This window comes from Oncorhynchus mykiss, chromosome 12 (assembly GCF_057628025.1).
Source record: "Oncorhynchus mykiss isolate SJ-2025 chromosome 12, ASM5762802v1, whole genome shotgun sequence".
Taxonomy (NCBI): domain Eukaryota; kingdom Metazoa; phylum Chordata; class Actinopteri; order Salmoniformes; family Salmonidae; genus Oncorhynchus; species Oncorhynchus mykiss.
The window spans coordinates 77,043,001-77,069,071 of NC_143033.1; the positions used below are offsets into that span (position 1 = coordinate 77,043,001).

Below are 26,071 nucleotides of genomic sequence, written 5' to 3' on the forward strand. Positions count from 1 at the left end.
TGTTATTTGTAGATAGGTGTGTACCCATGTTGTCGCATGACCTCTTTCTTCCTCTGACTTTTTTTTGTCGATCATCATTCGAAATCCAATCAACCTTATAATTGGGATTCATATCCAACTTCCATTGAACCCCAGAGTAGCATATCATAGATACATACAGGCCGTCATTGTAAATAAGAACGTGTTCTTAACTGACTTGCCTAGTCAAATAAAGGTTCAACTAAAAATAAAGAAATACAAATGTGAAATACGTCACTTTGAATAAATATTTTCCAGTTGAATGCAGGTCTTTGTAGGTGGATTTGGTTTTTACATTTAAATTCACCAATGCAATATATCTTATAGCACTCTACAATCAAATATAAAGTCTACCTTTAATTATTTAACATTATGTAGGATAGAACGAAATTTGTGTCATAATCAAGGCCTATACAATTTCAAATAGCCAATAAACTATGAATGAATTATTTGCTTATTTTGGCATAAGATGCGGCATCTTTTGAATCGATTTATTGGAATTAAATGCTCGTTAGGCTACTCTGAAAGATTTCGTTTTATGCAACGAAAAATTAAAATAATAATAACAGTAATAATTTATCTATATCAATCAAACAAATTATACAATATTGTTGACATCTCTGTTGCATCTGGTGCATTTGATATAAATGAATTGTGTTACAGTACAGTCAGAAGATTAAATTGTAGAGTACAAAAATAAACAAAAAGTTAATTAGGCCCTTATGATGGATATTATTAGAAACATAGCACTATGCCATCTTATTGAAGTTAATTTCGCTAATTTACCAAGATGATTGCAGTGTAGGGGGAGTGTACCCTAGTATCTGGGTGTGTCTGCGGCTCTACTGTGATATAAAGGGACCTAGTTGTGTAGGCAGTCATCTTCAGATAATTTCTTGTATATTTAATACAGGCCAATCAAAGAGGAGCAAAATGAGTCTGACAGCAAAGGACAAATCTGTAGTCAAGGCCTTCTGGGGCAAGATTAGTGGAAAGGCAGATGTCGTCGGTGCTGAGGCTTTGGGGAGGTAAGCTTTCTTAATGAAAGAATGATGAGAATGAGTGTGTTTAACCTGCTGACAGCGGCCTACGTGCCTACCCCGAATAAGCATTTTAACATACATTAAGTAAACTAATTTCATTACGTTGTAGACACAGACCTTGGGAGAAATATGATACTCGTAATGCTTAGAAGTTCCGCATCTAATAAAAACCCCTATAATACGAACTATTCTGTACCTTCCTTTGCAGGATGCTGACTGCTTACCCCCAGACTAAGATATACTTCTCCCACTGGGCTGACGTGAGCCTCGGCTCTGGGCCAGTCAAGAAGCATGGAAGCAGCATCATGGGTGCAATTGGTGAAGCAGTCGGACTGATGGACGACCTCGTGGGAGGAATGAGTGCTCTCGGCGAGCTGCACGCCTTCAAGCTGCGCATGGACCCTGGAAACTTCAAGGTTTGCCCACAGATAACCTATTGTCTGTATATTGATCACTCTCGACATCAACTCTGTCTGTTGCTATGGCTTAATCCTTCAATATTAACTTTTAAAATATACTTTTCAGATCCTGTCCCACAACATCCTTGTGACCCTGGCTATTCACTTCCCTTCTGATTTCACTCCCGAAGTGCACATTGCTGTGGATAAATTCCTTGCAGCCGTGTCCGCTGCCCTGGCTGACAAATACAGATAAGACCATCATGAAAGTCCATCATTGGATTCCAGTTCCTGCTCTGCTGTTATTACAATACAATAAACAGGCAATGAATGAAGTTACCTCCTCTGTTGTGTCCTTATTCCACCACAGTTCACCATCAAAGTCATATTTGAATTGCATCACTGTCACATCTAGATTGAATACATTGAATGAAGAAAGGAAGGGATTAAGTACTAAATGGTGCTTTAGGTCCACCATCCACTAGCTCACTATGTTATTCTCCATAACTTTGGATAGCCTATCTAATACGTGTAACATGCATTTTGCTGACATCATTTAATATTTGATGAATATGGAGTAGTTACAGATGGGTTGGTAAACTGAATGGGTTATATGAAGCCTCTACCATTTTCATATAACCCCTTCAGTTTACCAACCCCTATCTGTAACTACTCCAAATGCATGTTACACGAAGAACACCATCCCAACTGTGAAGCATGGGGGTGGCAGTATCATGTTGAGGGGGTGATTAGCTTCAGGAGGGACTGGTGCACTTCGTGAAAAAGATAGCTTCATGAGGGGGGAAAATTACATGGAAATATTGAAGCAACATGTCAAGGCATCAGTGTAACATGCATTGGTCGCAAATGGGTCTTCCAAATGGACAATGACCCCAAGCATACTTCTAAATTTGTGGCAAAATGGCTTAAGGACAACAAAGTCAAGGTATTGGAGTGGCCATCACAAAGCCCTGACCTCAATCCCATAGAAAATTTGTGGGTAAAACTGAAGAAAAAAAAACTGAAAAAGTGTGTGTGAGCAAGGAGGCCTACAAACCTGACTCAGTTACACCAGCTCTGTCAGGAGGAATGGGCCAAAATTTATTGTGGGAAGCTTGTGGAAGGCTACCCGAAACGTTTGACCCAAGTTAAACCATTTAAAGGCAATGCTAACAAATACTAATTGAGTGTATGTAAACTTCTGACCCACTGGGAATGTCATGAAAGAAATTAAAGCTGAAATAAATCATTCTCTCTACTATTATTCTGACATTTCACATTCTTAAAATTAAGTGGTTGTAAGGGAGTGCGTAATTGGTGGCAGGGAAGTTAGGCGCATGAGAGCAAAACTGGGTAATCAACGAAGCAGTTTTATTCATAAAACCACTGGAAACTAGAACAACAAACAAATGGGTACAAAACCCGTCGCGCACTAGAGAAAACGTGCACATGCACTTACAAAAAACAATTCCCCACAAAGACATAGGGGGAACAAAGGGTTAAATACACAACATATATTGAGGGAATTGAGACCAGGTGTGTGGGAAGACAAAACAAAAGGAAGATGAAAAGTTGATCGATGAAGACCGGTGACAACGACCGCAGAGCGAAAAAGGAGAGGAGAGGAACCGACTTCGGCGGAAGTCGTGACAGTACCTCCCCTTGACGTGCGGCTCCAGCAGCGCGCCGACACCGGCCTCGGGGACGACCCGGAGGGCGAGGCACAGGGCGATCCAGACGAAGACAGTGGAACTCCTACAGCATTGAAGGGTCCAACATGTCCTCGACCGGAACCCAGCACTTCTCCTCCGGACCATACCCCTCCCACTCCACAAGGTACTGAAGGACCCTCGCCCGACGCCTCAAATCTAGTATTGAGTTAACGGAGTACGCTGGGGCCCCCTTGGTGTCCAGAGGGGGCTGAGGAACCTCCCGCACCTCAGACTCCTGGAGCGGGCCAGCCACCACCGGCCTGAGGGAAGACACATGGAACGAGGGGTTAATAGGGTAATCGGGGGGAAGCTGTAACCTGTAAAAAACCTTGTTCACTCTCCTCAGGACTTTAAATGTCCCCGCAAACTGCTGGCCCAGCATCCGGCAGGGCAGGCGGAGGGGCAGGTTTCGGGTCGAGAGCCAGACCCGGTGACGGTCTGCGCTGTCTTTCTGGCACAGCACGGCCCGCTGAAGGTGATCACGAACAGCTTCCCATGTCTCCTCCGCGCGCCTGAACCAGTCGTCCACTGCAGGAGCTTCGGTCTGACTCTGATTCCACGATGCCAGAACCGGCTGGTACCCCAGTACGCACTGGAAGGGGGAGAGGTTAGTGGAGGAGTGGCGGAGCGAGTTCTGTGCCATCTCGGCCCAGGGCACGAACGCCGCCCACTCCCCCGGCCGGTCCTGGCAATAAGACCGCAGAAACCTGCCAATATCCTGGTTTACTCTCTCCACCTGCCCATTACTCTCGGAGTGAAACACACTTTTGAAGTGTACAGCATTTTTGGACTCTCGTTGTGAAGATGGCCCAGCAGTCTTTTGTTGGCACATTTTGTCATCAAAGTCTGTAATTTTCTGGATTTCGGGTGGGAACTGGGGGGAAAAAACACAAGCAAGCTAACGTTAGTGTTTTTTTTGCAACGCTTGTGTTAGTGGTTTCTTTGCAACCCTTGCAGTTAGCCACTGATTCTTTCCAAATTACTCATTGTTGAATTTGCGATTTCCAACTCGTTGTGTAATCTGTACAATGGCCGATCAGCACCAATACGTTTTATCTACAATTTCTCTTCATTATTTCTCTTCATATGACAAGGATTTGCCAGTAGATTGTCGAGTTGATGACAACTGATGATGACTGCTAGCTAAGACTTTGAAAGTAAGATGTTGACATGACCAGTCCAATCAAAGCTACAATGTGATATAATGTGATATGATGTCATTCTATCTGTGGCTAATGACCTTGAGCCTTCTTGGATGGGCACTTCTAATATAACTCTATAGCAGACTACAAGGGGTTAAAAATGTTCGATCTCTACCCTTAGAATTGGGGATGACATACTGTCCCATGAGTGACAGAAAACTGAGCCAATCATGACAGAAAACTGAGCCAATCAGGCGCAACACTCTGTATTTTCTGCTGGCGAGCCCCACCACCACAGAAAGCACTGATCTAGGTTGAAACACCTGCATTTTGGAGCTTCTTCTTCAAAGAACCCTTTTTAATGGATCCTTAAATAACTTTTTTAATAACCTTTCGGGGTTCATTTTTGAACTACCCCCCTCCCCAGTTATTATTCTCATGAATAATAATATGCATAACAATAACAACAATAGCACAATATTTTAGTTCTCAGTGTTTGTTATGATTTTAGTGGCAAAGCAGAATTTTAAAAACTAAATATGAGGTAAACTCTCAGCAGAGCCCCAAGTCCAATAGGTATATCCTCTGGTACGTTGATGTTAATGTGTTGATGTTCTCCATATCCACAGCCAGAATGATTTTGAGTGCATTGGGAACGAACAGGTTTCCTGTTATACTCATCAGAGGTGTAGGGAGGGAGAAGTCTTTGTATCCCCAAAATAGTAATTATACAGATGATTAACAAAACATGCACACCACAGAATTCATACACTCTAAAAATGAGGGGTTCAACAAGGGTTCTTCTAAGATCCCCAAAGTTATTTGAAGATCCTTAGGGTTCTGAAAATGGTCCCTAAAAGGTTCTTCCAAGAAGGAGGCATACAAAGGTATGTTAATTGCTATTGGTAGGTTATGCAGATCACGTTTGCCATCCTCTTTCCTTATCTCATCAATTAACAACCATTAGGCCTCTAGATTATGGACAAAGTATGTTTATGAAAACCATCATCAAAACAGTTTTTTTCATTCACATTCCCTCATTTTTAGTGTAGAAACCATGTGCCATCAGTACAATTGCAGGAGAACGTTTTCCATAAAAAACAACACTTCAAAAAGATAAACGCTTTTAAATAGATTTTATTATATTCAACATGTGTAGCTATGGCACAGGTTCCAGCCTAACAGACTGGTTTGGAGTGTCATCTCTCGTCGATATTGATGCTGTCGAGTGATACTCTAGTGGTACTGTCTGCCAAGAGCGGACACAACGACAGCCAGGAACTTCTGGAAGGCTTCCTGAGTATCAGCACTGAAAACGGTGGGACCGAGCTTTGCGGCCACGCACACGGTGATGCAGTCGGCGAGGAGCTGTGGAGAGTGGACAGTAAAATAAATATTGGCATACACTTTACATCGGCTCACACCGCTATTTAATGCATAATACTATTTTCCCCTAAATGCCTCGAAGGAAAATTGGTCATACCTTAAAAAATATATAATAATTGTATGAAGCACAAAATTGTAGGCTATATGTATTACGTTTAGTACTCACCCTGAAGTTGTCGGGATCCACGTGCAGTTTCTCTGAGTGCATCACACTCAGTGCAGTATAGGTGTTCTTGATGTCATCCAGGTTCTGCACAGCTCTGTCCAGTCCGTGCATCACGGTCTTTCCGTGCTTGGCCACGGCGGGGTTACCCATGATGGCAGCGGGTGTGGATAGGTTGCCGAAGGTGCTAAAGTGCCTCTGAGTCCATGGAGACACGATCAAAAGTCTAAAAATAAATATAACAGGCTGGCATTACAATTATACTTAACAATCAATATGGTCTGTATCGCACCAAAGGTGAACACCGCGATGTCCTACTACGCAATTAGTGCTAATTAGTCCATGGAGACACGATCAGAAGTCTAAAAATAAATTAAACAGGCTGCCATTACAATAAGAAATTAGTGGTAATTAGCCTAGGTAGCCTATTATCGTGTTATTATTTAATGATATCTACATAAATATTTTATGAATGTACCTGGCCAGGGCCTGGGGTCCGATCTCATCCACGCTGATCTTTCCCCACAGGCCTACGATGGCACTGCGCTCAGCATCTGTCCAGTCGACCATGTTGACGTTTGTTTGTTGATTTCCGTTGGTACTTGCAAAATGTTACAAGGGATTCCTGAGCTTTTTGTCTCATGGGACGTCCAATTTATTGATGTTCAGTATCTCCGCCCTGAACAGAACACAGAAAATGATTGGATGAATGTCTTGGGGGGGCAAGGTCCTCGAGTGTGGCACATATCGGCATTGTGCCAACTTCATCCCACTTTTAAAGATAATGCTTGGTCATTTAGGCGTTTCCAAATTCTAATTAATACGGATGAAATAAACAAGTCATGATTAGCCTTCATAAACACATGCATACTTAATTATACAATCTAACATAATTTCAAAAAGTAAAATGTATAGGCCTTTAAAGGTTCCTTTAGCCCTAAATACTCTTTTAATTGATCGTTGTAATATTGGCATTGAATTGTAATATTATCTTCATAAAATTATAATTATTGATGTAAGTGTTTATTTAGGATCTCATTTAAAAACAAAAAGCCTAGATTGGGAGTAAACTATTAAAGAAAGAGCATGACTCGAAATATGTTTTATCTTCATATTCAGACGGACCCACCCATTTGATAGTTCCATATTTCTGGTCTTTTTGAATGATTCATCTAAATGTCAGTTGGTGAAAAGTCGTTTCATCTGCCTTCATCAGGGGAATTACATGATGGGTTCTAACTGGACACTATTCAATGTAGATATCAGCCTATTTACTTCAATGAAACCACAGCTTTTTGTTTAGCGCCACTGAAATACAATGCTTGTAGCCTATACATTGTTACAATGTTTAGTGATAGGCAGAGGCAACGTTTTGCTACCAGAACAAAACCTTTCCATCGATTTTTCCATCGAATCTTTTGTAGGTTACAGAATCGATTTTTCCATCGAATCTTTTGTAGGTTACAGAATTACTCACCAATGAGTGCTGCAATATTAGACCTTACGAGTAGTATTACTTACGACTAAACTTTTAATGCCTCAATATTTTCTTTACAATTAGTGTTTCAAAAACTCGTCGTTATTCAATCTATATGAAATAAATACAACACTTTTTACAAACGAAGGTATTATGTGCTAAGGTCATATGTTGGGCATTACACGAATTGGCTCGGTTGCATAATTATAACGTATAAAAAACATGAATCATGTCTTGGACAAATTCCCAATCAGAGGTGGAGCCAAGATTATATCGGGGTGTGCCTTCTCTCATGCCTCAATAAAAACAGCCTCTGAGTTTTCCACGCTCAAAAGCTTATTTTCTTAGCATCTTCATTTAAGTGGATAAACGGACAAGACAGCCATGAGTCTCTCAGCCAAGGACAAAGCCAACGTGAAGGCCATCTGGGGCAAGATCCTCCCTAAATCCGATGAGATTGGAGAACAGGCTCTTTCCAGGTAATTACATAACGATGTATGATAAATTATAGAGTATGTACATGTAGACTGTTGAAATTATTAACACATAATTCCTCAGTCAATTTGGAAGCTATAAATGTGTAGCCTACACTCTGAGAAAAAAGGTGCTATCTGGAACCTAAAAGGGTTGTTCAGCTGTCCCCATAAGATTACCCTTTGAAGAATCGTTCTTGGTTCCAGGTAGATAACCCTTTTGGTTCCATGTGGAACCCTTTTCCCAGAGGGTTGTACCTGAAACACAAAAGGGTTCTACTTGGAACCAAGAAAGGCTCTAACTGGAACCAAAAAGGGTTATCTTATGGGACAGCCGAAGAACCCTTTTGGAACCCCTTTTTCTAAGAATGTTTTTTTCGGCAAAGATATGGACGGGAACCCCGAACGAATGATTATTTAAGATGAATTTGGTCTCACCTCACTTCTAATGTCCACGACAGGATGCTTGTCGTCTACCCTCAGACCAAGGCCTACTTCTCCCACTGGGCTTCCGTGGCCCCCGGTTCCCCTCCAGTGAAGAAGCACGGCATCACCATCATGAATCAGATCGATGAATGTGTTGGCAACTTGGACGATCTCTTTGGTTTCTTGACCAAGCTCAGTGAACTGCACGCCACCAGGCTGAGGGTGGACCCCACCAACTTCAAGGTAAGATCATTTAAAAAATATATATAATAAATAACACTTTTACCTGTGTGAATGTGAAATAATCTATTTCCCTTTTGCTTTGCAGATCCTGGCACACAACCTGATTGTGGTGATTGCCGCCTACTTCCCTGCGGAATTTACCCCCGAGATCCACCTGTCCGTGGACAAGTTCCTGCAGCAACTGGCTCTGGCCCTGGCCGAGAAGTACCGCTAAACAGCAGTTCAGCTGTCAATCTGTCATCCAAGGAATAATGTCCATCCAATATCGACACACTGACAATAAATCTAACTGAAACTCATACCGAGGTGTTTGTTGTTTGTCATTTTAATTGTCTTACATTGTCTTGTGATTTATATTGTAGGCTACATTTGGGTTATCTTGTAGAATGGATTTGTCAAGTCAAGTATAAAATAAAGTTAACAGCCTATTTCACAGTATTTCAAGGGTATTTCATAAAAATGATGCACTTCACAATAAATGTATATTTTTACTCCACCTTTGCATACACCTTGACATTAAGTTCCAAATGTACGTGCCTGAGACCAAAATGTTATGGCCAGACATCACTGGTCCGCCATGGACGTCACCCTGGCTTTCAGGGCTTTAGCCCGCTATGATTTGGGTCAGCCCTGAATCTTTTGCGCTGCTGCAATGGTTTAAAAAAAGTGTAGTCAACTGAATGCGCCACTTAGTTCATGGATCTGTGGTTACTTGAACCCCCCGAAGTCATCCAACAGTTATAACCAGGAGTGTAGTGCTGCGGGTCCACAGCGGAGCGACGCTCTGCAACTTCTTAAAATGGTGATATGTCTCGCAAGATCACTTCATGATTGATTTGTATTCTACATAACAAACCACCTGTAATAGCATGATAATGTCAGGCTACTGTCATACCAAAAACACCCTGTAATTTCTTAAATTAGGATGATGTGCTGAAATGTAAAAAAAAATATATATATATATATATATTTTTTTAAAGATCATGTGGTGGCTGTGTTTACTATTCTAAAATGTGATTAGCTAGGCCGGTTAACCCCCCTTACTTACATCATTCGAGAAAATTGAAATGCGTATTCCCATGAAACTGATTGTGATCAAATGGTTGGCATGAATGCAGCATGGACGTTTCACCTGTACAACGTGAAGAATTATCATTATCATCGACAGTGATGATGGCCTGATTTATCATGAGGTAGGCCTAATTTGGTGTTTTAATATTTTTAAAAAAGAACATTTTCCTTTAGCCACTTACATACAGTATGTGTAGGCATAGGCAATCATGCAATTTGGTTGATGCGTTGTATGTAGCCTACATTCTATAATTATTTTATACAATTGGCTTCATGATGGTATGTGTGGTCAACTGATGATTCTAGCACCGTTTTGATTGGACAGCATCACTGCGCTGCTTTGAGACAAGGAACTCAGTTTGATAAATCAAGATATCAATCAATGTCACATGTTTGTTTTCACTGGATCTCCGTTTGGATATTTGGTTACAGTTAGGCTGGGAAATGTTCTCATGATCATTAGTCTAGTAATTGAAAGCAACGCAGATCTTCTATGCGCACACACGTTAAGCCTACTGTGAAGTCTACCCGATGAGCTTCCCTGATGTTTTCCTGAACTTTCCAATACTTTTTTTTTTACACTTTTCTCATAGGCTAGTCATTTGACATATTTTTTACTGTTAAAAAATGTCATAAGGCCTACGTCGTCTCAACAACAATATAGCTGAAACCACTATTGGCTTCTTTGACTTACTGAGACCACTTGCTCAGTAACGCCACATTTGGCGTTACTGACCACAATCGATTGAATTATTAAGAATTGGTGATTTGGCTTTGGGGAGAGCACAGCGCATGGAAGAAAACACAGCGCTGCAGAAAGGGGTCCTGGAAGTGATGCAGAGAAATTGAAATACATTTGCCAAATTATGTAATTAGTGTGAGTATTTGTAAAATGTGACACTTTCTGAAATGTTTTTTTTTGCAGAACACCTTCCAGAATCCTCGCATTGTCTTATTAACCCCTGACACGATACCATTCTAAATAGCATAGAAACTCTTCTACACTAAAAAAAATATAAAAAAATAAAGAGACCACATTTTTTAAGTCGATACTGGCAAATTGGGACACCTTGATTGGCAAAGTGGAACACTTAATTATTTATTGTAAAGGATAAATTAAAGAGTATATGAGTAATTTCAATATTTGAATGATAAACTTCAATTATTCATACAAATTAAACGTATTAAAATATTATTTATTTATGTTTGTGGAACATTAAGAATTATCATGTATAATAATCATTATTATTATCATTATTATTATTCTTCTTATCATCATCATACCTGATTATAATTATACTATGTAGCCTGTATGTAATTGTATAGCCTATAAATAAAATATAATGAACTTGATGTAGGCCTATCAGCTCAACATTCTCAACACTACATACATGGACATGTTCTAGAACGAAACCAGAAAGACCTTCCCGCTTAACAATTTCAATTCATGTTTTATTGTCACCAGAGTCAAATCCTGCGAAATAAACTGCTTTTAGTATGGATATGAATATAGCTAGGATTTTTTATGTTGGTGGGGTAATATCTTTCTAAGTAAAATGCAGCTATGCTATCTCTTTCTAGCAAGCAAGCTGATAGCAGATTTGAGGAAATTTAGGATGTACATTTTATCCCATTTAGAAAAATGATTTCTGTTAATAAGAAACCACACACAGAAACGCATACATAGCTCTCCCTCGCCCTCCATTTGGCAAATCTGACCATAATTCTATCCTCCTGATTTCTGCTTACAAGCAAAAATTAAAGCAGGAAGTACCAGTAACTTGGTCAATAAAAAAGTGGTCAGATGAAGCAGATGCTAAACTACAGGACTGTTTTTCTAGCACAGACTGGAATATGTTCTGGGATTCCTCCGATGGCATTGAGGAGTACACCACATCAGTCATTGGCTTCATGAATAAGTGCATCGATGACGTCGTCCCCACAGCGACTGTACAGTACGTACTTACCCCAACCAGAAGCCATGGATTACAGGCAACATCCGCACTGAGCTAAAGGGTAGAGATACCTCTTTCAATGAGCAGGACGCTAACCTGGAAGCTTATAAGAAATCCCGCTATGCCCTCCGACAAACCATCACACAGGAAAAGCCTCAATACAAGACTAAGATCAAATTGTACTACACCGGCTCCGATGCTCGTCAGATGTGGTAGAGCTTGCAAACTATTACAGACAACAAAGGGAAGCACAGCCGAGAGCTTTCCAGTGACACGAGCCTACCAGATGAGCTAAATAACTTCTATGCTCTCTTCGAGGCAAGTAACACTGATGCATGCATGAGAGCATCAGCTGTTCCGGGCGACTGTGTGATCACGCTCTCCACAGCCGATGTTAGTAAGACCTTTAAACAGGTCAACATTCACAAGGCCGCAGGGCCAAACGGATTAATAGGACGTGTACTCCGAGCATGCGCTGACCAACTGGCAGGTGTCTTCACTGACATTTTCAACCTCTCCATGTCTGAGTCTGTAATACCAACATGCTTCAAGCAGACCACCATAGTGCCTGTGACCAAGAATACTAAGGTAACCTGCCTAAATGACTACCGGCCCATAGCCCTCACGTCTGTAGCCATGAAGTGCTTTAAAAGGCTGGTCATGGCTCACATCAACAGCATTATCCCAGAAACCCTAGACCCACTCCAATTTGCATACAGCACCAAAGGATCCACAGATGATGGATCCACAGCTTCAAGTTCCTTGGTGTCCACATCACCAGCAAACGAACATGGTCCAAGCACACCAAGACAGTTGTGAAGAGGGCATGACAAAACCTATTCCGCCTCAGAAGACTGAAAAGATTTGGCATGTGTCCTCAGATCCTCAAAAGGTTCTACATCTGAACCATCGAGAGCATCCTGACGGGTTGCATCACTGCCTGGTACGGCAACTGCTTGGCCTCCGACCGCAAGGCACTACAGAGGGTAGTGCATATGGCCCAGTACATCACCAGGGCCAAGCTTCCTGCCATCCAGCACCTCTATACCAGGCAGTGTCAGAGGAAGGCCCTAAAAATTGTCAAAGACTCCAAACACCCTAGTCATAGACTGTTCTCTGCTACCGCACGGCAAGCGGTACCGGAGAGCCAAGTCTAGGTCCAAGAGGCTTCTAAACAGCTTTCACCCCCAAGCCATAAAACTCCTGAACGTCTAATTAACCTTTTTGGGATAGGGGGCAACCTTTTCACTTTAGGATGAATAGCGTGCCCAGAGTGAACTGCCTCCTACTCTGTCCCAGATGCTAATATATGCATATTATAATTAGTATGGGATAGAAAACCCTCTGGAGTTTCTAAAACTGTTTGAAAGATGTCTGTGGCAGGGGACAACCTGAGAAATATCCAACCAGGAAGTGGGACATCTGAGGTTTGTAGTTTTTCAAAGCTTGGCCTACCGAATTGAGACACATTGCGATATGGATGAGGTTGCACTTCCTAGGGCTTCCATTAGATGTCAACTGTCTTTAGAAACTGGTTTGAGGATTCTACTATGAAGGAGGGGCTCATGAGACCTCTTTGAGTCAGTTGTCGGGCAGAGAGCCTTGTTCTCATGACGCGCGCTCCCGACAGAGTTACTTCTCGTTCCAGTGCTTTTCTGGAGATAAAGGAATTCTCCGGTTGGAACATTATTGATGTTTTATGTTAAAAACATCCTAAAGATTGATTCCATACATCATTTGACATGTTTCTAAAGGACTGTAATGGAACTTTTCGAGTTTTTGTCTGGATGAAGTGCCTGCGCCTCATGAAGATGGATTACTGGGCTGAACAAGCTAACAAGTGGCTATTTGGACATAAATGATGATTAGTCATTTATTGTCAAACTTGGATTCCTGGGAGTGCCTTCTGATGAAGATCATCAAAGGTAAGTGAATATTTATGGTGTTGTTTCTAACTTTGTTGATGCCAAAATGGCGGATATTCCTCTGGCTGTTTTGGGTTCTGAGCGCCGTTCTCAGATTATGCTTTTTCCGTAAAGTTTTCTTGAAATCTGACACAGCGGTTGCATTAAGGAGAAGTCTTTAATTCTTTAATTCTGTGAACAACAGTTGTATCTTTTATCAATGTTTATTATGAGTATTTCTGCAAAATCACTGGATGTTTTGGGAAACATACATCTACTGTGTAACATGATGTCCTATGAGTGTCATCTGATGAAGATCTTTAAAGGTTAGTGATTCATTTTATTGATATTTCTGCTTTTTGTGACTCCTATCTTTGGCTGGAAAAATGGCTGTGTGTGTTTTAGACTTGGCTATGACCTAAAAAAATCATATGGGTAGATTAAAACATGATGGGTAGATTAACAAGCTGTTTATCTTTCATTTGCTGTATTGGACTTGTTAATGTGTGAAAGTTACATATTTAAAAAAAATATTTTAGAATTTTGCGCACTATCTGTTCAGCGGAATGTTGTCGAAGGGTTCCGCTGCGCTAGAAAAGTTAAATTGCTGCTCAGAGTATTTGCATTGCCCCTTCCCCGTCTTTTACGCTGCTGCTACTCTCTGTTATTATCTCTACCTACATGTACATATTACCTCAATTACCTCAACTAACCGGTGCCCCTGCATATTGACTCTGTACCGGTACCTCCTGTATATAGCCTCACTATTGTTATTTTACTGCTGCTCTTTAATTATTTGTAACATTTATTTACTTTTTTTTAGGTATTTTCTTAAAACTGCATTGTTGGTAAGTAAGCATTTCACTGTAAGGTCTACAGTACAATACCTGTTGTATTTGGCGCATGTGACTAATAAAATTTGATTTGATTTGTAGTCACTTTGATTGACAATTACATACCATTACTAAATATGTTGTAATGAGACACTGAATATCCTTTCTTAGTTTTTATAACTTTAACGTTATTTACCTCAAAACCCTATGCAGTAGTGACCCGTCATTCAGGGAGGTTTTATGCCACACATTTTCAGCAAAAAAATACATATACACTATTAGCCTCCACAATCCCCCGACCTAAACGAGTGCTCAGCATATGTGGGAACTGTCATCAAGGCAAAGAGTGGCTATTTGAAGAATCTCAAATATAAAATATATTTGTCTTCACTATTATCCTACTATGTAGAAAATAGTAAAAATAACAAAAATCCATGAATGAGTAGGTGTGTCCAAACATTTGATCAATATTAGAGAAATTCATTCCACGTCCACGTAACTAATAACAATAACCTAATGTAAAATTACATCCCATAGATTTCAATATGATAATTTGAAGTTAGTTAATTTATTGTATTTACAAAACACTTTTCATGTCCTTCTTTTTTAAATGTTGAGGTGCCGTTTTTTGTTCAATAGCCTAGGAAACCATGCTGCTGGTTGCCTGTGTGGTGAATTGATCCTTCACTTGATTGCAACTTGTCCATATGACCATCTTTGAGACAAGTCTGACGGCTCTATTGAACAAGGACAACCACATCTGCTAGAGTGATTGTGTGATCTGCAGTCAGCTAAACACAAAGGCCACAATAATTGCTACAAAACATGACTCCATTCATTTTTTAGATCCGACAGCAGGCTCTATCAACCAATGACATTATTGGTTGAACTCTCCCAGGTACAAAAATGAAATAAATAAAGCTATAGCGCATAATTATGTCTGTCTGTTGTGCCCATAGAGAATGATAGAGGCCTCTAGTGGCCAAAAGCACCATTGAGGGCTTCCACCAGTAGCCACCAGTAGTCAACTGGGTGGGGATTCCTATGGGCTGTAGCCTCAATGTCGCTGCTGTCACAGACGCTAGAATGGTACAGATATAAAGATGAGTCCTCTATCTATATCTATGAGTGTGCCTCTTTGATAACTCAAATGTATGCTTAGGTAGGTATCTCTTATATGAAAGTGTGAGAGTGCCCTCTGCTGGAGATTTGATTGAGGGGGGAAATATCCAGGAACTGCTTCCAATAAAAAGAAAGCGCCACAACGTGCCAGATAGTAACAGCAGAGGGCGCTATTAGATTTGTAATAGGAAGACCTAATTTCTCCTTGATGCGTGGCTCTATTGTACACATTTCTGACCATATTACAACTCTACTAATATGGAACTTATTAGGCCTATGACAAATATGAAACGTGTCGTATTGGCTATTGAGGATCGCTATTGTCAGTTTGCACTTGCCCACGAATTTACCTAGCCTGTAATCGTACTTTATTGAAATTAGATAATTATTAAATATCCATAGGCCTATACCCTACAGGCCCAAAAGGCACAATCAATAAAGGAAGATAACATGCCTAACTCCTTGCCAGGTTGTGGTCTATAACTATATGTTGCTTTGAGTTAAATCATATTCAAGTGAGTGAGGTACTTGGGGCCCTTGTTAAGGTCATCGGTACCATGAACTTTACCAAGTACCAAGACATTTTAGGCAAAAACCTGGTTGCCTCTGCCAAGAGGCTGACATTTGGCCGCAAGTGGATCTTACAGCAAGACAATGACCCCAAGCACACATCAAAATCCTCAAAGAAATGGTCAATTGACCACAAAATCAACAAATCAATATCAGTCTCGGAACCTCATTGAACCCCATTGAAAACCTCTGGTTTGAATTAAAGAGGGCAGGCAGTCCAGTCCATAAGAGCAGATGAAAGAGATCAATGATGTGGAAATATTCTATATATAGGAATGGTCTAAGATCCCTCCCAGTGTGTTTTCCAATCTCATTAAATATTTGAGAAAAAGGCTAATTGTCGCTATCCTCAGAAGGGAAGGGTGCTAGGGTACTGAAAACAAGGGGGCCAATAATTTTGACCACTAGATGTTTAGATGTTGTCTTACTTGTATACTCTTTCTCTGAGCAATTTAGTTCGTAGCCTATAAGATGAGGATAAAAATAAGAAACCCGCACACTGTTGTTACTAGTATCACTGCTCTTTATTAAGCTGTACTTATCGGTCTCGAGGCCTTCGTGAACAAGAGATACCTCAGATGTGCGAGTGCCTGATGAATTGTCAATATGAGTAGGCCTATAAAATAATATAATTGTCCCATTTTTTTTAGCATACAATATAGCGCAGAATTTGTATTATTTATTTTATACAGTATTTTGTGCACATCTTAATAAAATCAAATTGTATTTGTCACATGAGCAGAATACAAAAGGTGTTGACTTTACCGAGAAATGCTTACTTACAAGCCCTTTCCCAACAATGCAGAGTAAGTAAGAAAAATGGGTGCCAATAATTTGGTCAAAAGTAAACCTTTCCATTTACATTACATTATCTCAGTAAAATTTGTGACGCTTGGCTTTACAGCCTACTAACATGACCACACCCATCGCTGTGTTTAGGGAGGAGTGTACTTAAAAAACGCTGCTCAAACAAAGTATAAGTGCATAGGGTTCCTTAACCTCCATTAAGAACCCTGTCAAAGCAACCTCATAGCCAGCAACATGGTTGAGTGGACAGACTTTGAGCGCGCCACAATCCAAAGCATCTTCTCAAAGATGGACTACGATGACGTGGGCCCCGCGGCTCTTTCCAGGTAGGCTATCTTTAATACCCTATTTGATGTCAGCGTTATGGTGCCTTCAACACTGTTGCCGACAAATTATTGGAATTAGTCATGTTGTTAACGCTTTTCAAGACGGGTTATTATTTGACATATCCGCGTAATTTACGCATAATGGATATCTCCAAACGACAAAAACAATGTATTTATGTGCATTGAGTGTATGCATATATCACATTTGTGTAATTATTGACTGTTAATTATTTCTACAGGTGTCTGGTTGTGTACCCCTGGACCCAGAGGTATTTCGGTAACTTCGGAAACCTGTACAACGCCGCTGCCATCCAGGGAAACCCAATGGTCGCCGCTCACGGAAAGACCGTCCTGCGCGGACTGGACCGGGCTGTCAAGAACATGGATGACATCAAGGCCACCTACGCAGAGCTGAGCGTGCTGCACTCCGAGAAACTGCGCGTGGATCCCGACAATTTCAGGGTAAATTAGTTATCCTTTTCTAATCCACAAGGTCACATTATATTTGCCTATCTTTTAAAATAGTGTGGTAGAATGCGTTTTCTTACAATGGTGTGGCAGAATGCGTTTTCTTACAATGGTGTGGCAGAATGCGTTTTCTTACAATGGTGTGGCAGAATGCGTTTTCTTACAATGGTGTGGCAGAATGCGTTTTCTTACAATGGTGTGGCAGAATGCGTTTTCTTACAATGGTGTGGCAGAATGCGTTTTCTTACAATGGTGTGGCAGAATGCGTTTTCTTACAATAGTGTGGCAGAATGCGTTTTCTTACTTGTCCATTTGCTCCTTTCTTTTGTAGCTGCTGGCTGACTGCCTTACTATTGTCGTAGCTGCGAGAATGGGTGCTGACTTCACCGCTGATGTCCAGGGCGCTTTCCAGAAGTTCCTGGCCGTCGTGGTGAGCTCCCTGGGCAGACAGTACCACTAGAGCCCCTCCACTCAGAGCCCGACGACCACCAGAGGACCAACAAGCCCGGAGGACCAACAAGCTCAGAGGACCAACAAGCTCAGAGGACCAACAAGCTCAGAGAACCAACAAGCGCAGATCATTTGTTTAGAGGCACATGTTGTTCCTTCTACTAAAGCAAATAAAATCTTCCGCAAATATTTTTTATCTGTGCCTTATTTTCTTGCATGAACATCAATATGGTTAATCAGATATTGATCATGTGCAATATATAAAAATATTTAGCAAATAACTACAATATTTGCCAATTAACCACACTGACATGTTACATTAGCTGTGCATGAACTAACCAATGCAACTAATAAATACAACCGTGTGTTTAATGGTGCAGAATTTATACTACGTTTATACTGCGTTTAAATGACATCAGGACTGCAATGATTCATTCCTGATTCAACACACAATCATCTCATTCATAAAATTTGAAGAGAACTTTTCATGACAGATCTGGTATTCAATGTTAGGTTAATGTATTAGTCTGGCAAGAAATTGTTGATTGGTTGAGAGTTTAAACCTAGACTCCCTAGTTGCTACAGTTGAAATCGGAAGTTTACATACACTTATGTTGGAGTCATTAAAACTCGTTAACAAACTATAGTCTTGGCAAGTCGGTTAGGACATCTACTTTGTGCATGACACAAGTAATTTTTCCAACAATTGTTTACAGACAGATTAGTTCACTTATAATTCACTCTATCACAATTCCACAGGGTCAGAAGTTTACATATACTAAGCTGACTGTGCATTTAAACAGTTTGGAAAATTCCAGCAAATGATGTCATGGCTTTAGAAGCTTCTGATAGGCTAATTGATATAATTTGAATCAATTGGAGGTGTACCTGTGGATTGATTTCAAGGCCTACCTTCAAACTCAGTGCCTCTTTGCTTCACATCATGGGAGAATCGAAAGACATCAGCCAAGACCTCAAAAAAAAATGTGTAAACCTCCACAGGTCTGGTTCATTCTTGGGAGCAATTTCCAAATGCCTGAATGTACCACGGTCATCTGTACAAACAAGAGTACGAAAGTATATACCCCATGGTACCACGCAGCCGTCATACCGCTCAGGAAGGAGACGCGTTCTGTCTCCTAGAGATGAACGAACATTGCTGCGAAAAGTGCAAATTAATCACAGAACAAAAGCACCTTGTGGACCTTGAGGACCTTGTGAAGATGCTGCAGGAAATAGGTGCAAAAGCATCTATATCCACAGTAAAACGAGTCCTATATCGACATAACCTGAAAGGCTGCTCAGGAAGATCGTACTTTTTGGAGAAATGTCCTCTGGTCTGATGTAACAAAAATAGAACTGTTTGGACATAATGATCATCATTATGTTTGGAGGAAAAAGGGGGAGGCTTGCAAGCCGAAGAGCACCACCCCAACTGTGAAGCACGGGGGTGGCAGCATCATGTTGTGGGGGTGCTTTGCTGCAGGAGGGACTGGTGCACTTCATAAAATAGATGGCATTATGAGGGAGGAAAATTGTGTGGATATATTGAAGAAACATCTCAAGACATAGGTCAGGCAGGAAGTTATAGCTTGGTTGCAAATGGGTCTTCCAAATGGACAATGACCCCAAGCATACTTCCAAAGTTGTGGCAAAATGGCTTAAGGACAACAAAGTCAAGGTATTGGAGTGGCCATTACAAAGCCCTGACCTCAATCTTATAGAAAATGTGTGGGTAGAACTGAAAAAGTGTGTGCGAGAAAGGAGGCCTACGAACCTGACTCATTTAAACTAGCTCTGTCAGGAGGAATGGGCCAAAATTCACCCAACTTATTGTGGGAAGCTACCCAAAACGTTTGACCCAAGTTAAACAATTTAAAGGCAATGCTACCAAATACTAATTGAATGTACAGTATGTAAACTTCTGACCCACTGGGAATGTGATGAAATAAATAAAAGCTGAAATAAATAATTATCTCTACTATTAGTCTGACATTAAAAAAGACAGGGAATTTTAACTTTGATTAAATGTCAGGAATTGTGAAAAACTGAGTTTAAATGTATTTGGCTAAGGTGTATGTAAACTTCCGACTTCAACTGTACATCGATTTTGAAAATTAATAATATATACCCATTGATTCTTAAAGAATATAACTTATAAATGCCTCATGAGCTCAGTTCAACTGTCGTACCCCATCAGAACCCAATATATAAGCTTGTTTTACTCTTTTACTCTGATTGCAAACAAATTAAATGTAAACAGACACTGCATAGCCTCAAAACATGGTTAAAACTATAATTTTGATATCATGGATAGTCAGTCCTTGCATCCATAGCTCTGTCTATGATTTTGAGAGTGGTCACATCTCTCTATGCCCATCCCTCAGCTTTTTACCAAAACAGACCATGACTACTTTGTCATTGTTTCAACTAAGGATTCTAGCTTTATCCAGATCAACATGAGATACATTTTTGTATATTAATAACAATAAATCAGTTAGTCAAAAGAACCCTATAACATACAAAATACATTTATCAGAGGCACCTCCTGTCCTTGACAACTTTGAGTTTAGGACATTTTATTTTATAAATACTATCAATCCATTCATAATATATACATAGTCCTTAATTAGCCTAATTATATAATATATATTACTTTGTTATATTAAATCGTTTTTTCCATTTTGTTGATGTGGTCCTATGTCAAATAGTTTGTTCAATCTTGTTTATCAATAGAAAGTTCTAAGCGAGCCATTTGATTGATCTATAGGCTACTATTTCAACTTTGTTCCCCTTCTCTGATTTCATTTATTTATTTCTAAACTTTTACTGCTAAGTTCTCTAAGGACCGCTTTGTGTGGAAATGTTTTGCATATAGTTTCCATTTTCTTTATGAATACCTTTTTGACTTTCGATGTCTTTCAGACTTGCAAACAGCAACTTATTTAATCATATCAGGTCCTGTGCTCTACAAAACAACGAATTAAAAACCAAAGTAAAGACCAAAAAACGTAATTATGTGCGTTTTGACATTTAATTATATTTTAGAACAATACAGAGCTGAGCACAGTGCTGATCAATGCTGCAATCCGTCTGGTCTGATGCCTTCTGTCCACATCTTATCGGTACTTCTCAGACAGAGCCCGGCCCACCGCTGCCAGGAACTTGTCCATGGCCACATGAGCTTCGGGGTTGAAATCATTGGGGAACAAGATAGCCAGCACCACCAAGATGTTGTGGGACAGGATCTACAGGACGAAAGGAATGAACATTAGTACACTACGTGTTTTAATATGATATTTTATTTAATAATCTACGTTGTCCATTTTACTGTAAAGAGTACCCGATATATTTTAAATGCATTTTAACGATACATTTTAATTTGGTGTCAACGGTAAACAAATTATTATAAATAATGCTGTGACTGTCCTGACCTTGAAGTTGGCGGGATCGACACGCAGCTTGAAGGCATGCAGCTCGCTGAGGGCGAGGAGACCTGCGCTGATGTCGTCGATGCTGGCCACGGCTAAACTGATGCCTCCCATGATGGTCCCACCGTGCTTCCTGACTGGGGCAGAGCCGGGGCTCAGGTCCTTCCAGTGGGAGAAGTAGGTCTTGGTCTGGGGGTACACAACCAGCGTCCTGCACCGGAAGAAAGAAAAAAACATGTCAAGAAAGATGGAACACTAACACCAAACAGTCTACATGTTTACTTCAAAAACAGCTATAAGATTAGCAGCACGACAGCCATTACCTAGACAGAGCATCGCAGCCGATGTCCTCAGCCTTGCCGGCCACCTTAGCCCAGAAGGCCTTGACCATTTTCTTGTCCTTAGCGGTGAGACTCATGGTTGTAGTTAAAGACGATGCTGGAGTAGAAGTTCAGTGATGAGCTCTTACAAACGAAGACTTTTTATATTAGCCGCGAGCCCCACCCAATGCAGACCCACCTCCAAGATAAACAAGATACAACATGCCTTTTGTTAATGTTCAATAGGCACAATCCCTCACACGTTATTACATTTCACTGCTTATTTTACTGGACAAAAACACAAGTTGGTACAATCCTCCATACAAGACTTACAAAGACATTGTTAGCACCTTCTGAGCAGCACACAATATCAAACATAAAACACACAGGGTAGAGATGGATAAAAAAAATATATACATGATTATGACAGTCATTGAAGTCTACGAAGTTTTTAGTATTAGAGATGTGTTAAGATGTTTTTTAATGCTGGTAGTTTTCACAAGGGAGTCGGTAATATCCATATTTTATTTCAGTACAAAATAATTCAATATTCGTTTATTTATTTATTTATCACTCTGGCTTTATGGTATTTAACCAATAAAGAGAAGTCTACTTGTATTTTCAATAGGTAAATTGCCTGTATCATAAGTAAGAAATAGAAGCCTGTATTCAGAAATATGGAAAAGTTGACAGTAGAGATGCATTACCCCCAAATAGACTGGAATAGTGCAACTATAAAAATAAATATTAAATGGGGTCGACCTTACTAGCACAGCAAGAACATAGAGGTGAAATATCAATTCATTTGTTTAGAAATGTATTACAAGGATAAAAATGATGTACTATCTCAGTAGGCTATTTCATATATCTTAGTAATATATTAATATCGTAGTTATATCGTACTAATATCTGACTATAGGCATACACAGAGATAGTTAAAAATGTTTCTCAAAGTAATTGAATCCCCAACAAGTGTAATTAATGTGCAATAGGTATATATCTTCAGATATAGATGTGTGTTGAGAATGGTATATTTCCCCACTATTTGGGGCTTATTTTTGTTAATATTTCTAATAATGTAATAATTGGTATGTAACCTAATACTTAAATGAATTATTTCATCATGGATTTTAGGACAATGTATTGTTGTCAAATTGCTTTTAAACATATATGGTAAACAGTAAAACTTCACATTATTATCTCAGTAAAATATGTGACTTTTGGCTTATACAGCCCCTTACCATGACCCCACCCATCGCTGTCTTTAGGGAGGAGCGTCCCGATCCTTTTAAAAACGCTGCTCAAACGAAGACAAAGTGTAAATGATTCGTTAGCCTCTGTGAAAGAAACTTCAACAGCTAGCAACATGGTTCAGTGGACAGACTTTGAGCGCGCCACCATTCAGAGCGTCTTCGAGAAGATGGACTACGATGACGTTGGGCCCGCGGCTCTTTCCAGGTAGTGTGTTTAAAACTGTGGTCTACAAATTATTGGAATTAGTCATGTTATTATACTGTTATTATATTATTATGCGCTTGTTATTATGATTTTCAAGACGAAGTCGTATTTGAGACAAGCGTGTAATTAACGCGTAATTGACATCTCCAAATGACACATTCATTGATTTCCGTAAGATATGTGTGTATGCAGATATCACCTTTGTGTAATTCTTAACTGTTTATTATTTCTACAGGTGTCTGGTTGTGTACCCCTGGACCCAGAGGTATTTCGGTAACTTTGGAAACCTGTACAACGCCGCTGCCATCCAGGGAAACCCAATGGTCGCCGCTCACGGAAAGACCGTCCTGCGCGGACTGGACCGGGCTGTCAAGAACATGGATGACATCAAGGCCACCTACGCAGAGCTGAGCGTGCTGCACTCCGAGAAACTGCGCGTGGATCCAGACAACTTCCGGGTAAATTGAAATGTTCTACTTCACACAAGTTACTTGCCTATCTATGGGGTGGCATAGATGGTGTGGCAGAATGCGTTTTCTTACTTGTCCATTTGCTCCTTTCTTTTGTAGCTGCTGGCTGACTGCCTTACTATTGTCGTTGCTGCGAGAATGGGTGCTGACTTCACCGCTGATGTCCAGGGCGCTTTCCAGAAGTTCCTGGCCGTCGTGGTGAGCTCCCTGGGCAGACAGTACCACTAGAGCCCCTCCACTCAGAGACCGACGACCACCAGAGGACCAACAAGCGCTGATCATTTGTTTAGAGGCACATGTTGTTCCTTCTACTAAAGCAAATAAAATCAGCAAAATAATATTTTCATCTGTGCCTTTTTTTTCTTGCATGAACATCAATATGGTGGCACATATAGCAGGTTATTAGGCCTAATATGGTAATATGATTGGCTGTGGGTGTGAATATCGCAATAACCTTGTTAACCAGACATGGATAATGTGCAATATATAGAAATATTTAGTAAATAACACATCTTTTTTTTGCAATTAACAACACTGACATGTTACATTAGCTGTGCATGAGCGACCCATATAATGAAGACAAACGTGTGTCCAGAGATGCAGCATTGATACATTGAGTCAAATAAGAGCAGTGCTGCAATGATAAATTCCTGTTTAACTACACACAATCGTCATTCATAAAGGTTCAACAGAACTTTTCAGAACAGATCTTGGTTGATGTATTAGCGTGGCAAGGAATTGTTGAATGTTCGAGAGTTTAACCAGATCAAAATGTTTTTTTTTTAATGAATAATACGTCAGTTGGTCAATAGAACCCTATAAAATACATTTATCAGAGGTACCTCCTAAAGTGTTCAGATAGGACTCTATTAAAGTCATTAGATTACAGATGTGTAACGGCAGATTTCCTCCTAAGGATCGGACCAAGATGCGGCGTGGTAAGTGTTCATGACGATTTTATTAAGAAAAGCACTGAACACTATGAAATCCAAAAACAATAAACTAATACGTGAAATAAGCAAACCGAAACAGTCCCAAACACTGACACAGGAAACAAACACCCACAAACCAACAGTGAAACCCAGGCTACCTAAGTATGATTCTCAATCAGAGACAACTAACGACACCTGCCTCTGATTGCGAACCATACTAGGCCGAAACAGAAACCTAAACATAGAAACACAAAACATAGACTGACCACCCCAACTCACGCCCTGACTATACTAAATAAAGACAAAACAAAGGAAAATAAAGGTAAGAACGTGACAAGATTATTAAATCAATGAATTAATCAACCAATATTCTTAAGAAATTCAACAAGCTATACTGTCTGTGTATTTCATTTTACATCATGTATAAATGCAACATGTAACTTTTCACATTTTATGACAACTAAACCCCATTGGTTTATAAAAATGCATTAACAATATGTTACAATTATAGCATGATCAGCAGAACCACTAGGTTATGTTTTACACGTTATATACGTTTTTATGTGTATAGGAAATGTAATTAATAAATAATATTAATCAATTCATGATATATATATATATATATTTATATGAGTCCTTAATTAGCCTAATTATCTAACATATGTTATTTTTGTATGTCAAATTGTTTTTGTTTATGTGTTCCTATGTCAAATAGTTTGTTCAATATTGTCGATCGCAAGTAGCAAGTTCTAAACGAGCCATTAGATTAATCTATTAACTACTATTACAACTTTGTTCCCCTTCTCGATTTTTTTAATTTCACTTTTTAAACTTGTACTGCTAACTTCTCATTAATAGTAGACTGATGAATCAATTAATTAATCAACCAATATTTCTAAGAAATTTAACAAGATATACTGTGTATTTCATTTTAAATAGTGTAAAATTTGACATTTAACTGTTGACATTTTATGGAGACTGAACCACATTGTGTAATACAAATACATTAATAATATGTTACAAATATAGCATGATCAGCCAATCAAAATCATTAGGTTATGTTTTACGTTTTAGTTTTATAGATAATCTCAGATTATAATCTATCCATAATGTTTACAAATAATATGTTGGTAGTCGATCAAATCCTTTCCCGATGTTGTTTACAAGCATTTCGCTACACCCGAAATAACATCTGCTAAACATGTTTATGTGACAAATAACATTTGATTTGATTTGTTTGTATGTCAAATTGTTTGTTCCAATCTTGATTTTCAATAGCAAGGTCGAGGAGGGCTATTTGATTCATCTATGGGCTACTGCCGGTATTTGTACTTACAGTTCCTCGTTACCCCTTTAATATTTTTAGGCTACCTACGAAACCTTTACTGCAAACTTCTTAGAGGACTGCTCATGGACATGCGGCAATGTTTTGCATTGTCTCAGTTTTCTATATGAATACGTTTTTGCATTTCG

General features: G+C 39.8%; 6 protein-coding genes across 7 annotated transcripts; 4 read left to right on the plus strand and 2 right to left on the minus strand.

Annotated features, from left to right (window-relative positions):
* The first annotated feature begins 8 nt into the window (after positions 1–8).
* LOC110538449 (hemoglobin subunit alpha-1-like) lies at positions 9–1,798 on the plus strand. The gene is made up of 3 exons (XM_036938343.2): positions 9–1,046; positions 1,270–1,477; positions 1,587–1,798. The coding sequence occupies exons 1-3, from the start codon at positions 952–954 to the stop codon at positions 1,713–1,715; spliced, it is 432 nt and encodes a 143-aa protein (XP_036794238.1). The 5' UTR covers positions 9–951; the 3' UTR covers positions 1,716–1,798.
* A 3,634-nt stretch (positions 1,799–5,432) lies between these two features.
* Positions 5,433–6,483, minus strand: LOC110538443 (hemoglobin subunit beta). Of its 2 annotated transcripts, none has more exons than XM_021625273.3 (3): positions 6,341–6,483; positions 5,866–6,088; positions 5,433–5,681 (listed from the first exon to the last, which is right to left on the minus strand). In XM_021625273.3, exons 1-3 carry the CDS (start codon positions 6,430–6,432, stop codon positions 5,550–5,552), a joined length of 447 nt encoding a protein of 148 aa, XP_021480948.1. In that variant the 5' UTR covers positions 6,433–6,483; the 3' UTR covers positions 5,433–5,549. The 2 variants fall into 2 exon arrangements, with proteins under 2 accessions (XP_021480948.1, XP_090049506.1); XM_090193380.1 differs by having other exon boundaries at positions 5,866–6,224.
* A 1,191-nt stretch (positions 6,484–7,674) lies between these two features.
* On the plus strand, positions 7,675–8,780 carry LOC110538447 (hemoglobin subunit alpha-4-like). The gene is made up of 3 exons (XM_021625279.3): positions 7,675–7,818; positions 8,274–8,481; positions 8,567–8,780. The coding sequence occupies exons 1-3, from the start codon at positions 7,724–7,726 to the stop codon at positions 8,693–8,695; spliced, it is 432 nt and encodes a 143-aa protein (XP_021480954.1). The 5' UTR covers positions 7,675–7,723; the 3' UTR covers positions 8,696–8,780.
* An 8,134-nt stretch (positions 8,781–16,914) lies between these two features.
* On the plus strand, positions 16,915–18,176 carry LOC110538438 (hemoglobin subunit beta-like). Its single transcript, XM_036938346.2, has 3 exons — positions 16,915–17,069; positions 17,309–17,531; positions 17,869–18,176. The coding sequence occupies exons 1-3, from the start codon at positions 16,978–16,980 to the stop codon at positions 17,995–17,997; spliced, it is 444 nt and encodes a 147-aa protein (XP_036794241.2). The 5' UTR covers positions 16,915–16,977; the 3' UTR covers positions 17,998–18,176.
* A 2,826-nt stretch (positions 18,177–21,002) lies between these two features.
* LOC118937729 (hemoglobin embryonic subunit alpha-like) lies at positions 21,003–21,893 on the minus strand. The gene is made up of 3 exons (XM_036938344.2): positions 21,742–21,893; positions 21,422–21,629; positions 21,003–21,235 (listed from the first exon to the last, which is right to left on the minus strand). The coding sequence occupies exons 1-3, from the start codon at positions 21,834–21,836 to the stop codon at positions 21,107–21,109; spliced, it is 432 nt and encodes a 143-aa protein (XP_036794239.1). The 5' UTR covers positions 21,837–21,893; the 3' UTR covers positions 21,003–21,106.
* Positions 21,894–23,044: 1,151 nt separating this feature from the next.
* Positions 23,045–24,004, plus strand: LOC110538436 (hemoglobin subunit beta-like). Its single transcript, XM_021625268.3, has 3 exons — positions 23,045–23,196; positions 23,432–23,654; positions 23,766–24,004. Exons 1-3 carry the CDS (start codon positions 23,105–23,107, stop codon positions 23,892–23,894), a joined length of 444 nt encoding a protein of 147 aa, XP_021480943.1. The 5' UTR covers positions 23,045–23,104; the 3' UTR covers positions 23,895–24,004.
* Positions 24,005–26,071: the final 2,067 nt, after the last annotated feature.

Excerpts from the sequence above, each read along its gene's own strand:
- LOC110538449 (XM_036938343.2), top strand. The coding sequence starts at position 952 with ATGAGTCTGACAGCAAAGGACAAATCTGTAGTCAAGGCCTTCTGGGGC. Across the intron at positions 1,047-1,269 it reads GGTGCTGAGGCTTTGGGGAG|GATGCTGACTGCTTACCCCC; the intron begins GTAAGCTTTCTT and ends CTTCCTTTGCAG. Across the intron at positions 1,478-1,586 it reads TGGACCCTGGAAACTTCAAG|ATCCTGTCCCACAACATCCT; the intron begins GTTTGCCCACAG and ends TATACTTTTCAG.
- LOC110538443 (XM_021625273.3), bottom strand. The coding sequence starts at position 6,432 with ATGGTCGACTGGACAGATGCTGAGCGCAGTGCCATCGTAGGCCTGTGG. Across the intron at positions 6,089-6,340 it reads GGACCCCAGGCCCTGGCCAG|ACTTTTGATCGTGTCTCCAT; the intron begins GTACATTCATAA and ends ATTTATTTTTAG. Across the intron at positions 5,682-5,865 it reads TGGATCCCGACAACTTCAGG|CTCCTCGCCGACTGCATCAC; the intron begins GTGAGTACTAAA and ends CACTCTCCACAG.
- LOC110538447 (XM_021625279.3), top strand. The coding sequence starts at position 7,724 with ATGAGTCTCTCAGCCAAGGACAAAGCCAACGTGAAGGCCATCTGGGGC. Across the intron at positions 7,819-8,273 it reads GGAGAACAGGCTCTTTCCAG|GATGCTTGTCGTCTACCCTC; the intron begins GTAATTACATAA and ends TGTCCACGACAG. Across the intron at positions 8,482-8,566 it reads TGGACCCCACCAACTTCAAG|ATCCTGGCACACAACCTGAT; the intron begins GTAAGATCATTT and ends TTTGCTTTGCAG.
- LOC110538438 (XM_036938346.2), top strand. The coding sequence starts at position 16,978 with ATGGTTGAGTGGACAGACTTTGAGCGCGCCACAATCCAAAGCATCTTC. Across the intron at positions 17,070-17,308 it reads GGCCCCGCGGCTCTTTCCAG|GTGTCTGGTTGTGTACCCCT; the intron begins GTAGGCTATCTT and ends TTATTTCTACAG. Across the intron at positions 17,532-17,868 it reads TGGATCCCGACAATTTCAGG|CTGCTGGCTGACTGCCTTAC; the intron begins GTAAATTAGTTA and ends TTTCTTTTGTAG.
- LOC118937729 (XM_036938344.2), bottom strand. The coding sequence starts at position 21,836 with ATGAGTCTCACCGCTAAGGACAAGAAAATGGTCAAGGCCTTCTGGGCT. Across the intron at positions 21,630-21,741 it reads GGCTGCGATGCTCTGTCTAG|GACGCTGGTTGTGTACCCCC; the intron begins GTAATGGCTGTC and ends CTTCCGGTGCAG. Across the intron at positions 21,236-21,421 it reads TCGATCCCGCCAACTTCAAG|ATCCTGTCCCACAACATCTT; the intron begins GTCAGGACAGTC and ends TTCGTCCTGTAG.
- LOC110538436 (XM_021625268.3), top strand. The coding sequence starts at position 23,105 with ATGGTTCAGTGGACAGACTTTGAGCGCGCCACCATTCAGAGCGTCTTC. Across the intron at positions 23,197-23,431 it reads GGGCCCGCGGCTCTTTCCAG|GTGTCTGGTTGTGTACCCCT; the intron begins GTAGTGTGTTTA and ends TTATTTCTACAG. Across the intron at positions 23,655-23,765 it reads TGGATCCAGACAACTTCCGG|CTGCTGGCTGACTGCCTTAC; the intron begins GTAAATTGAAAT and ends TTTCTTTTGTAG.